Source organism: Quercus robur, chromosome 11 (genome assembly GCF_932294415.1).
Source record: "Quercus robur chromosome 11, dhQueRobu3.1, whole genome shotgun sequence".
Classification (NCBI taxonomy): domain Eukaryota; kingdom Viridiplantae; phylum Streptophyta; class Magnoliopsida; order Fagales; family Fagaceae; genus Quercus; species Quercus robur.
Window position 1 is genome coordinate 12,607,021 of NC_065544.1, and position 12,765 is coordinate 12,619,785.

General features: G+C 34.0%; 2 protein-coding genes across 2 annotated transcripts; one reads left to right on the plus strand and one right to left on the minus strand.

Annotated features, from left to right (window-relative positions):
* Positions 1 to 2,239: 2,239 nt before the first annotated feature.
* LOC126705921 (UDP-glycosyltransferase 43-like) lies at positions 2,240 to 4,124 on the minus strand. Its single transcript, XM_050405146.1, has one exon. The coding sequence runs from the start codon at positions 4,002 to 4,004 to the stop codon at positions 2,580 to 2,582; it is 1,425 nt and encodes a 474-aa protein (XP_050261103.1). The 5' UTR covers positions 4,005 to 4,124; the 3' UTR covers positions 2,240 to 2,579.
* A 3,942-nt stretch (positions 4,125 to 8,066) lies between these two features.
* LOC126707246 (UDP-glycosyltransferase 43-like) lies at positions 8,067 to 9,797 on the plus strand. The gene has a single exon (XM_050406834.1). It carries the CDS (start codon positions 8,279 to 8,281, stop codon positions 9,698 to 9,700), a length of 1,422 nt encoding a protein of 473 aa, XP_050262791.1. The 5' UTR covers positions 8,067 to 8,278; the 3' UTR covers positions 9,701 to 9,797.
* Positions 9,798 to 12,765: the final 2,968 nt, after the last annotated feature.

The following is a 12,765-nucleotide window of genomic DNA, read 5'->3' on the forward strand; positions in this document are numbered from 1 at the left end:
TTTTTTTTTTTTTTTTTTGAATGCATAAAGCTACAGTAATTTTGCTACATTATTTTTTGTTTGTTCAATTTGCAATGTTTCACAAAATAATAAAATATTAGCACAACAAATTGGCACGATATTTTCAATTTTTTTGAGAAGTTAATTTCTTATAGGTCAAAATAAAATAATAAAATATCATATTGGAAACAACCACAACTAAAAATAAAGTTATTGTGCAAAAAAAGTGCTACATTCACAACATTTTTCACAACACTTTCATAATAAACCATCGGTGGTAAATTGTTATTAATTATAATTTAATCTTACTAATGAAATCACTTTTTTGCCACCAATAACAACTTGCAACAATATGCTATTTATAATTTGTTATGAAAATGTAATTAAAATAACATTTCTTTTGTGAAAGACATTTTGTTGTCATCACAATATTTTCAAAATTGCTGAGTAATCAATTCTTTATTAGTCAAAATAAAATATAACAAAATTATAAAGTTATTATGAAAATGTTGTGCCATTTTGTTGTGTTTCTAGACATTTTTTATTGGTTTAGTCAATGTTGTTGAGCCAAAATTCACTGTTTTATATACAATTTTCTTGGGTTGACTTTTTGTATTTTTTTTTCTTTACGCACCATTTTAAGTAAAAAAAACATAGTTTTACAAAAAAAAGAAAGAAAAGAAAACTAGGATAAAAACATTTTTCATCCTTTATGTTGGGGGTAGTTACAATTCTGGCTTTAACTTTAAAATCAAGCAATTTTTCACTTAATATTTTGGAAAAGAGCAAATATGGCATACTGAGATTCTCTTAGTTAAACCCTAATGAAAACTTATTATTCTTAAAATATTTTATTTTATAATGTCTAAAATATTCCCACTAAATTTTGGAATTTATTGTATAATGTCTAAAATATTCCCACTAAATTTTAACATTCCAAAAATTTTATTAACGTATCTTGAGGTTTTGATGGTAGCAATGCTTGGAAAGTTGGAATGATAATATAAAATGTTTTATTTGTTATCTAAAGAATGTTGTTGTGGGAGGGTTTCTCGTCTCGGCCCCCAATTAGCAGGTATTGTCCGCTTTGGCTATACCTCACAGTTTTGCTCAATCCCACATCGAGGAGAGACGCCTCCCACATGTGCCTTATAAGCTTGAGCCCAAGACACATGTGTACCACTACTACACCTTTTAGTGTGGGAGGGTTTCTCGTCTTTAAATTTTTGAAACTTATAATTTATTTAATGGAAAATTTGATGCAACACACGCCTTTTGTTATTTTTTTTTTCCTTTTCTTAGCAGAACTCAGTTGCTTATTATTTGAAGATGATGATAATCGTTGTCATTCTCAGAAGTTTTTATTGAGTGGATATATTGCCTTTAGCAAATAGGTACTAAAAAACTATTATAGTAAAATAGATATTTATATGTTAAATTGCTATTCTAATTTTGTGTATAATCAAAATTCTTATACGAATGAGATTAACTTAAAGTCAAGGTCTTCAAAAGAGCTTTTAGAAACGATATGTTTGACACTATTAGAAAAGTGCTTTAAGTGCATATTTAGCATTGTTGTAGGAAGTAAATTTTAACTATAATATTTCAGTAGTAGAGCTTTTGTGAAATAAAGCTTTAGCAATCAAAATGCTGATAAAGATTTTGAACCAATATCTTATGGACATCATTAGGTATTAGGAATCGTATAGCCAACCACTTCATGTCTGAAGGAACAACATTTTAAAGTCGCTAAAATAGAGGAAAAAAGAAAAAAGGAATAGATGACAAGCGGCCTACATTAATAACAAAATAACAAAACACGTTGGCTGCTTGTTTGCCCATTGCCTGATATGGGTTACAAACTTACAAAATATATGCCCTGTTTATTCCATTGTGAAAGATTTTCAGACGCTACTAATTAAGGTACCATGGATGAATGTCTCTCCCTGCCGTTACTGCAATAGTGTATCTACAATCTGTTCGGATAATTATCTTGCTAAAGCCTTTGGAAATTGCTTGGTACAATTCTCTAGTTGCTAGGATGATGTTGTGAAAGTATGAAGAAAGCACACACGTTGCTCTCTTAGATGAAACAGAAATTAAATTGTTAGCTTCTGTTAATAAATCTTAAATCCACGAGGGATTTCTTAATCCACAAGGTGATAATTTTATGGAATCCACCAAAGAAAGAAATAGACAAAGTCTGAATTTTATTAATCTAAAAACTGAATTGCTTTTGGAGGTTACAATGTGTTTAATCAGTAAAAAAAAAAACCTAAGGCGGCTAGGAAAACCCCCAAAACCCTATTTTGACTAAACAACATTAAAAACACCTAAAAATGAGGAAATAAATATCCTAAACCTAAAATAACAAAAATTACATAAAAAAACTAAAATTAATAAATTACAAAAATCAAATTATAAATTTTTCCCTACATCATAGTAGGTTTACAGATCTTGTTTTTCAAGCTTTGCTAATATGGCATACTCTGAAAAGCTCCTTCCATCTATGCTTTATTTTTATTTTTTGATTAAAAAGTGAAGGTAGTCAAAACATTAACTAGGTCCACCTTGAGTTATCATAGCACTAATTCTTGAATTAGTGCTCTTAGTGACACATATGAAGAGCCATTTTCCATCATAGCTACCCTACTTTTTTTGCTCATTTCCTTTACTTTTTTCCTAACCTCATTGTCATAATCCATTAAACAGTTTATTCCTCTCTCTACCTCATTTGCCAACACCAAATCACTACCTTCCCTATAATCTAACCTAATCTCAATTGCTAATCCCAACTCCTTCACCATCTGAAAGGCATTGATTTGTTGCTCAGCATATATTGGCCATGTGGCAATTGGTATACCATACCACAAACTCTCTAAAATTGAATTCCAACCATAATGTGATATAAATCCTCCTATTGCTTTGTGGGCTAGAATTGACACTTGTGAAACCCACCCACACACCAATCCAATTTTACTTGTTCGTTCCAAAAATCCATTTGGTAAAACTTTCTCGAGACTCATGTAGTCATCCGAGAGGCCAAATTGGGCCTTATGTGGCTCATGTAAAGCCCACACAAATCGAACCCCCGCTAGTTCAAGTCCAAAAGCAATCTCTCTCACTTGGGACCCACTAACACCTCCCATGCTACCAAAGCACAAAAATACCACCGTTGACGGAGGTTGATCATCAAGCCACCTCATGATTCTTTCATGCTGGGCCCGGTCTGGGTGCCATTGGGCCGATCCAGTAAGGTCAAGAACAGGCCCAATGGGATAAACCGGTGGCACTTGACTCGTAGAGACCGAGTTAAGTGCATGAGGCTCAAGCTCAGAAAATGTATTTATGATTATACCCTTTGTTTCAACGTACCTGCGTGCATTCTGTAAAAAAAAAGAGTACCCATCTTTCTCCAACATCACAGAAGGCAACACACTTGGAGGAACCGGATTTACAAAACTCGGAATGACCAACTCAGTGTCCAACTCAGCCAACCCAGTGGTGAGTTGGGTGTCTAGGACTGGAAGATGAAGCATGAAGCCAAGAAATTCAGCTGTAGATTGGAAGTAAAGGTAGCAAGGGATGTCAAGCTCGTTGGCTACATCGATCATGGAAGTTGTAAACAAGTCGATGAAAAACCCAACGAGTCGTCGGTCCGAGTCCAAGTCCGACTCAGTTGCCACGAGGTTTGTGATTGCTTGCTTAACATGGGGTTTGTGTCTTTCAGCGAATAATGATATGCATCCTATGGAAGATTGGAGTTGATCAGGTGAGGGAAGCTCTACAGGAAGGAGGTGGACGAAGTTGATATTTGTCGAGGCTGACGTGGCAACACATGATTGGACATAGGTGTTGACAAGGGGTCTTTGGGGCAAGGTGACGATGAGTATAGTGATAGAGAATCGAGGGTCACAATTGATAAGGTGGTGTGCAAACTCAACAATTGGAACTAGTTGTCCGATTGCAGGGGTTGTGATGAACACCACCTCGAATTTGGTCATGGCTGTTTCAGCTTTTTACTTGATTATTTGGCTTTATCAAGATTGGTTTTTGGGACACTACTAATATTGTGAAGTAGTGCTATGAATATAGAAACGGAATAGGAAGTCATATTGATCCCTTGATGAAGAAAACCTCTAATTTTCTAGTGCCATGACTTACAGAAAAATGGGATAGGAAGTCATATTGACCTTTGATGAAGACAACCTCTAATTTTCTAGTGCCATGACTATATAGAAAATGGAATAGGAAGTCATATTGCCCCTTGATGAAGACAACCTCGAATTTTCTAAAGCACCTGCTTGGACTCTTTGAAATTGTGCTTGTTTATTTGGCGTTGCCCATCTGTTTTTCCTTATCAAGAATGACCTTTGGAAGTTAGAATGTGATGTAGTGCCGTGAACGGTGAGGCCGTGACCATATGTGATATGACCCATGTATGATGAAGACAATTGTAGACAACCTCGAATTTCCTAATGGATATACGATGATTCTTTTGACTTGTTCATTAATTTGGCATTACAATGAAGAGTTTTTTCTTTGCCCATCTCTTTTAAAATGTGAGATACAAGCACACTTGTTTTGGTCACCGAAAGAACTAGGATTTCATCTTTGGGCCAATAACATGAAAAAAATATATTTCAACCTTTCAAGAAAAAAGTATAATAAGATTCAAAATTAAATTATAAGTATTATCTATTCAATACTAACAAAATAACACAAAATAGTGGTTTATCAATACATTTCTAAATTAACCAAAAAAATTTCAACTTAAAAGAACAATTAATATACTAAGATTTAAAAGTGATTAATATATAAAAATTCAAAGTAATATATATTCAATCATAACAAAATATTAATAAAAAACAAAAAAAAAAAATTCATTAATATATTTCAAACCAATCACCTATTAAAGTAGAACTCGATATTATTTTGAATCCCAAAATTATCTGTAATTGATTCTGTTATAAATTGTACATAAATTCTTTTTCAATTTACTAAATTAAAAATTCTATTAAAAAAAAATCATACTTCATTTTGTTACAAAGCCTAGTTTTTATAATATTTATGTCTAGAAAAGTCAAATATTGTAGTTTGTTTTTCCAACATCTACAAATCTAATAAAATTTTTATTTATTATCTCATATATATATATATATATATATATATATATAGAGAGAGAGAGAGAGAGAGAGAGAGAGAGAGAGACTATTTAACCTTAGTTGCTCAACATTAGAAAATAAAATGTGGTGCCAAGTAAAAAATAAATTAAAAAAATTTGTTTAGGTGTAATCAAACTGCAAAAGGATAATATCCAAATCCTAAAAGCTTAAAAAGTTATCAACTTTGGATTTCAAACAACAAACAATACAATTATTTTTAATTCTTTTTTTAATAAAAAACATTAATATCTATTAACTATATAAAAAGAGTTAATAAGCTTAGGAATAATGTTTTAGTTTAGTTAAGTTTTTAGACTCATTCTAATGCTACTAAAAAACCTTTTATACTTATTCAACGCATTTGGCCAATCTAGTGAGATGAATTTATTTTCTTCTCATGTACACCAATTTGTTTTTGTTTTGTTTTATATTATATTACCTATATATAAAAAGAGCAAATGCATTGAGGCTACAATATTTTTGATTTGTTCAACTTGCACTATTTCATCAGCTGCTTTTTGTTTTGAATGTGTAAAGTTACAGTAGTTTTGCTACATTATTTTTGGTTTGTTCAATTTGCAATGTTTTACAAAATTATTTTCAATAGGCTTAGGAATAGTGTTTTGGTTTAGTCAAGTTTTTGGAGTCATTCTAATGCTACTAAAAAACTTTTCATACTTATTCAAGGCATTTGGCCAATCTGGTGAGATGGATTTTTTTTTCCTTCCCATGTACATCAATTTGTTTTGTTTTTGTTTTTGTTTTTTTGGTTTTTTTTTTTTTTTTTTTTGTATTATATTATCTATATATAGAAAGATCAAATGCCTTGAAACTACAGTATTTTTGGTTTGTTCAACATGCACTATTTCACCAGCCACTTTTTTTTTTTTTTTTTTGAATGCATAAAGTTACAGTAGTTTTGCTACATTATTTTTGGTTTCTTCAATTCGCAATGTTTCACAAAATAATAAAATATTAACACAACAAATTAGTACAATATTTTTATAATTGTTGAGGTGTTAATTTCTTATAGGTCAAAATAAAATAATAAAATATCATATTGGAACCAATCACAACCAAAAATAAAGTTATTATATAAAAAAAGTGCTACATCCACAATATTTTTCACAACACTTTCATAACAAACTATGTGTGGTAAATTATTATTAATTCTAATTTAAACTTGCTAATGAAAATTACTTTTTTTCTCACCAATAATAACTTGTAACAACATACTGTTTATAATTTGTTATGAAAATGTCATGGACATAACAATTTTTTTGTGGAAATGTTAAGACATTTTGTTGTCATCACAATATTTTCAAAACTGCCAAGTTATCAATTCTTTATAAGTCAAAATAAAATTAAAAAAAATTATAAAGGTATTATGAAAATGTTGTGCTACTTTGTTCTGTTTCTAGAATTTTTTTATTGGTTTATTCAACATTGTTGAGCTAAAATTCACTGTTTTACATCCAATTTTTTTATGTTGACTTTTTGTATTTTTTTTTCTTTACGCACCATTTTAAGAAAAAAAACACATAGGGTCCGTTTGGATATAACTTATTTTTGCTAAAACTGAAAACTGAAAACACTGTAGCAAAATAATTTTTTAATGTGTGAATAGTGCTGTAGGACTTGTGAATAGTTCGTGAACAGTGCATTTTGTTTCCTGCATAGTGAACCCATGTGATGTTACTGTTTACGCATTGGAGGAAAAAAAAAAAACTTAGGATAAAAACACTTTTCATTCTTTATTATGTTTGGAGTAATTTACAATTCCTCCTTTAACGTTAAAATCAAGTAATTTTTCTCTTAATATTTTGGAAAAGAGCAAATATATTATATTGTGATTCTCTCAATTAAACCCTAATGAAAACTTGTGATTCTTAAAATATTTTGTTATGTAATGTCTAAAATACTCCCACTAAATTTTAACATCTCAAAAATTTTCTTTACGTATTTTGAATTTTAAATGATAGTAATGGTTGGAAAGTTGAAATGATAATATAAGATGTTTTATTTGTTATCTAAAGAACATTGATTTCTAGGTTTAAATTTTCAAAACTTATAATTTATCTAAGAGAAAATTCAATGACACATGTCTTTTGTTATCTTTTTTTTTTTTTTCCTTAGCAAAATTCAATTGCTTACTGTTGGAAGATAATGATTTTCATTATCATTCATAAAAGTTTTTATTAAGTGGATATATTGCCTTTAGCATATAGGTATTAAAAAAATATTATAGTTGTGGTGGGCAAAAAGTAAAAGGAAACGTGGAGAGAGTTTTTTTTTTTTTCTTTTTCTCACACATGGATTTTTATGAGGTTGCCGTGCCATTTTTAAAGAGCAATTGAATTTTATTATTATTTTATTAGTCATGTAAGCTTTAAGTATGCTAATTGTAAAATCTGTCAGCTATATAGGCTTTCTTTTGTTAATGAATAAATGATTGGACTAAATCGACGACAAATTGAAAATAATAAGAATCAAATTGATTGCTACTAAAATATATAAACTAAATTGACTGTGACCCTAAAATGTAAGGACCAAATTAGTATTTTTACCTAAAATTAAATAACAAAATGTATGCTAGTTCCAACTTCCAATCACAATTTACTAACCCATAATTAGCTTGTTAACAAAAGTAACAGCACTTAAATAAAAAAACTCATCATATTCTAGCCAAAAAAAAAAAAAAAAAAAAATCCATTACATTCTCATTCTTTAAAGAAAAAAAGAAAAAAAAGAAAAAGAAAACAGTTGATAGCCTCATAAAAAAACAAAAAAATAAATGATAGGTGAGACCGCATTAAGATTTAAAAAAGAAATGGACAAAGACAAATAGATCAAATTATTGAAGTCATGACTCATGGTGAAAGTTTCAACAAAAAACACAAAAGAAGTCATGAGGAAAGATGCGTTACGTTTTCGAGGTTGTATTCATCATGATTCATGGGTCAATTTGATTCCCTATTCTTTAACTTTTTCTCACAAAACAAAAACAAGAAAACAAGAGGTTCCCAATTCTATTTCTATATTATAGTCATAGGCTACCTATTGCAAAAACCATTCTTGATCAGCCAAATTAATAAAGCAAAAGCTCAAAGGAGATGACCAAATTCGAGGTGGTGTTCATGACAAGCCCTGGGATCGGGCACCTTGTTCCAGTTGTTGAGTTTGCACACCATCTTATCAATCATGACCCTCGATTTTCTGCCACTATACTCATCGTAACCATGCCTCAGAGACCCATTCTCAACACCTACATCCAATCACGCGCTGCCACTTCAACCTCCACAAATATCAAATTCATCCACCTCCCTATTGTAGACCCTCCCACACCTGATCAGTACGAGTCTTCCTTTGGCTACTCATGCTTACTCATTGAAAAGCATAGACCCCATGTTAAGCAAGCGATCACTAACCTCATGGAAACCGAGTTGGACTCAGACCGACGACTCGTCGGGATCATCACAGACATGTTTTGTACCTCCATGATCGATGTAGCCAACGAGCTTGACATCCCTTGCTACGTTTTCTTTCCATCTACAGCTACGTTTCTCGGTTTCATGCTTCATCTTCCAATCTTAGACACCCAACTCACCACTGAGTTGGCTAAGTTGGACACTGAGTTGGTCATTCCGAGTTTTGCTAATCCAGTTTCTCCGAGCTTGTTGCCTTCTATAGCATTGGAGAAAGAAGGGTACTCTTGGTTTTTGCACCACGGACGCAGGTACTTTGAAACAATGGGTATTATTATTAATACATTTCATGACCTTGAGCCTTATGCACTCAATTCGGTCTCTACGAGTCAAGTACCACCAATCTATCCCATTGGGCCTATTCTTGACCTTGTTGGTCCGGCCCAATGGCACCCAGACCAAGCCTACCATGAACGAATCATGAAGTGGCTTGATGACCAACCTCCATCAACAGTGGTATTCTTAAGCTTTGGTAGCCAAGGGTGTCTCAGTGAGTCTCAAGTGAGAGAGATTGCATTTGGGCTTGAACTAGCCGAGGTTCGGTTTGTCTGGGCTTTACGTGAGCCATCTAAGGCCAAATTTGCCCTCCCGGATGACTATACGAGTCTTGAGAAAGTTTTACCGAATGGGTTTTTGGAGCGAACGACTGGGATTGGATTGGTGTGTGGATGGGTCTCACAAGTGTCAATCCTAGCTCATAAAGCAATTGGAGGATTCATATCACATTGTGGTTGGAACTCAATTTTGGAAAGCTTGTGGCATGGTATACCAATTGCCACATGGCCAATTTATTCTGAACAACAGATGAATGCATTCGAGATGGTGAAGGAGTTGGGATTAGCTATTGAGATAAGGTTAGATTATAGGAAGGGTAGTGATTTGGTGTTGGCAAAGGAAGTAGAGAGAGGAATAAAGCAATTGATGGACTGTGATGATGAGGTGAGGAGAAAAGTAAAGGAAATGAGCAACAAGTGTAGGGTGACTAAGATGGAAAATGGATCATCATATGCGTCACTAGGAGTACTGATTGAGAAACTAGTGACTTCATAATTCAAATGGGCTCACTTTCTATTTTTATGAAATGAATTGCAATATGTTTTGTATGTATTCACTTTTTAATCTTTAATATAGTCTTCAACTTTTTTTTATAGAAGAAATATAGTCTTCAACTAAGTTGAAGGACGTTGATTTATTTATATATTTTTCTTTTTACTAGACTATTACTATGAAAATAACGATGTGTTACACACATGCACTCTCACTCACACACATAACTTGAATTTATCATTTTTTTGGGATAATTTATGTATTTTTTTCTATTCATTATTGGATTTTATTTGATATTTTTTTAAATTTTATTTGTATTTAAATTAATTGTGTGAGATCTTTGCCCAAAACACACTATGAGAATCTTTTTAAAATCTCGATCGATATATGGTTCTTTCCCAATGTCGGATTGTCTCTTGTCCAAGTAAATGAATAAAACATCAAATTGGTGAAGTTTTTTTTTTTTTTTTTTTTTTTTTTTTTTTTTTGAGTGTTAAATTGGTGAAGACTTAATTGAATGTTAGTGATTATTTTTAGGTCATTTTCAAAATTGTTATATATATTGTGGGGCCCAATAATTGGCGCCCCCTGGCCCATTTATTCATTGGGGCCCAAGGCCCAAGCCGAGGAAGGTTATAGCCGAGGAAGGTTATAGCCAAGGATAGGTAATATAAGTACAAAATAGTCTTGGGACACAGCCGAGGACGATTCAGTCCTCGGCATGTCCGAGGTCCTCCTAGAAGGAAGGACAAAAATGGTATAGGAACAGTTTGGAAAAAATCTAAAAATATCTATGTCAATAGGGAAAGATACGCTGGATAGTTTAACGACCAAGGACAAAAAGAAAGCTGCCCTTACTGCCATTCAATACTCTGCACCTGACAGAGCCATACCCTTTAGCTTTTACAACCACCCCCCAACCACTCTAGGTATGGGTTGATGGGACAAGTATCAATCTTGGAAAGGTCGATCCTACACGTGGACGAAGGATAAGGAACACAGGCTAGTATAAAAGGAAAAGTAAGTAATCCAAAAAAGAGGCTGGGAAAAATGGCCAAAAACCAGAGCCTTCCAGCTCGCCTCCAGGAAAAAGACTCCCAGGGCGAACACGATTTAACTATGTATGAACACCACGAAAAACCCACCGTCTGGTGACTAAGGCCTAGCCTTTCAAACCCACGCTCTATAAATGATATTGTTTGGGCCTTTTTACGTGCGAACCCAACACTATTATGGGTCGTTACAAATTGTGTCCTTACAATTGGCGCCGTCTGTGGGAAGGCTTGTGTCTTGGCACTGGTGGTGGGTTGATACCATCCTTCACATCATTTTCAGTAGCCGGATATAGTGTTTTAGAGTAAAGTCCCACTAGGGGCTGCGCTTTGTAGCGTCAGCAGTATGGATGGTTCTAGGGGCTTGGCCAAGGAGCTAGTCCCCTTAAACCAAGGTCCCACACCATAGCCGAGGGGATAATTCCCCCAACTATCAAAATCAAGTTTTGGACAGAACCAAGATATTGCATGGTCCTCGGACTCAAACCTTTGGGGAAACCAACTACTTATCAAAATCAAGTTTTGAACAGAACCAAGGTATTGCATGGTCCTCGGACTCAAATCTATGGGGAAACCAACAACTTATCAAAATCAAGTTTTGGACAGAACCAAGGTATTGCATGGTCCTCGGACTCAAACCTATGGGGAAACCAACAACTTATCAAAATCAAGTTTTGGACAGAACCAAGGTATTGCATGGTCCTCGGACTCAAACCTTTGGAGAAACCAACTACTTATCAAAATCAAGTTTTGGACAGAACCAAGGTATTGCATGGTTCTCGGACTCAAACCTATGGGGAAACCAACTACTTATCAAAATCAAGTTTTGGACAGAACCAAGGTATTACATGGTCCTCGGACTCAAACCTATGGAAAGGTCAGCTACTTAATCAGAATTCTAAGTTGCTCAATCCTCGGATCAAATACCAGAAGAGGTTAAAGCTATGAAAGTTATTAGGAAGATGGTGAAACGCCTTATTACTCAGCGACCTGTAGGGGCTGTTCATTTTTGGGTTATATGTCCTCAGATGATTACCTTCTACACCGCACCGAGCATTCAGCTGTCATCTCGGCTATTTTGGGGTAAGTGTTGTTTTCTCAGGTCGGCATTATTGTGCCAAACAACTCTATTAAGTTCATAATAATATCTTTTCCTTATCAAGGGTCTCAACCCTAAGTGTCATTTGTTCAAGTTGGCATTATTGTGCCGAACAGCTCTCGCAAGTTCATGATAACGTCTTTCTTCTTAATAAGGGTTTCAGCCCTAAGTATCATTTGTTCGATTCATTATTATTAAGTCGGGTAGTTTCAATAAGCACAGAGCAAGATCTTTTTATTAACTGGGATTTTGGCCCTAAGCATCGTTCAGAATATAGAAATAAAAAAGAAGTCGCAAAGTAGTGCGTCTATTTACGACATAACCATTTCAAAAAGAAGAGATAGAATATACGAAATAAAGCAATGATGACTTTTATTAATATAAAGGGGTATTACAGTATACAAAGAAGGGCTTAAACAAGCCTATATAGAAAACGAGTTACAAAAACAATATTAAAAAAAAAAAAAAACAAATGAACAGCCAGAAATCTCTTTAAGCTCTGCTCCCAAGTCTTTCCAAATTCTGTCCCATTAGCATCCATATTGAGAGGAGGACCTACCTTGGTGGGAGAGGAGAAGAAGAGGAAGAAGGAAAAACACCAGGATGGATCTGGTGGTGGAAAGAAGAAGAAAGATAGGCAAAAGGAGGCGCCAGTGAAGGAAGAGAGGAAGAAGCAGGGATACTTTGTCCCTGCGTCAGTCCTGACTCCTAACACGCTGGTGCCATGTTAGCTATGCTCATAAGAGAGAGGCTGGTACTGATAATGGGTGACCCCAGCTCAGTCGCGCCAAAAGTTTGACGCGACGAGCCCCTGCTTCGGATTTTGGCTGAAAGGAGGGTAATAAGTATCTTGAGTCTCTGCCATCCCTGCCCTGATCGAGCCATTTTAAGCTTCATAAGAACATGGTATTTCTGGG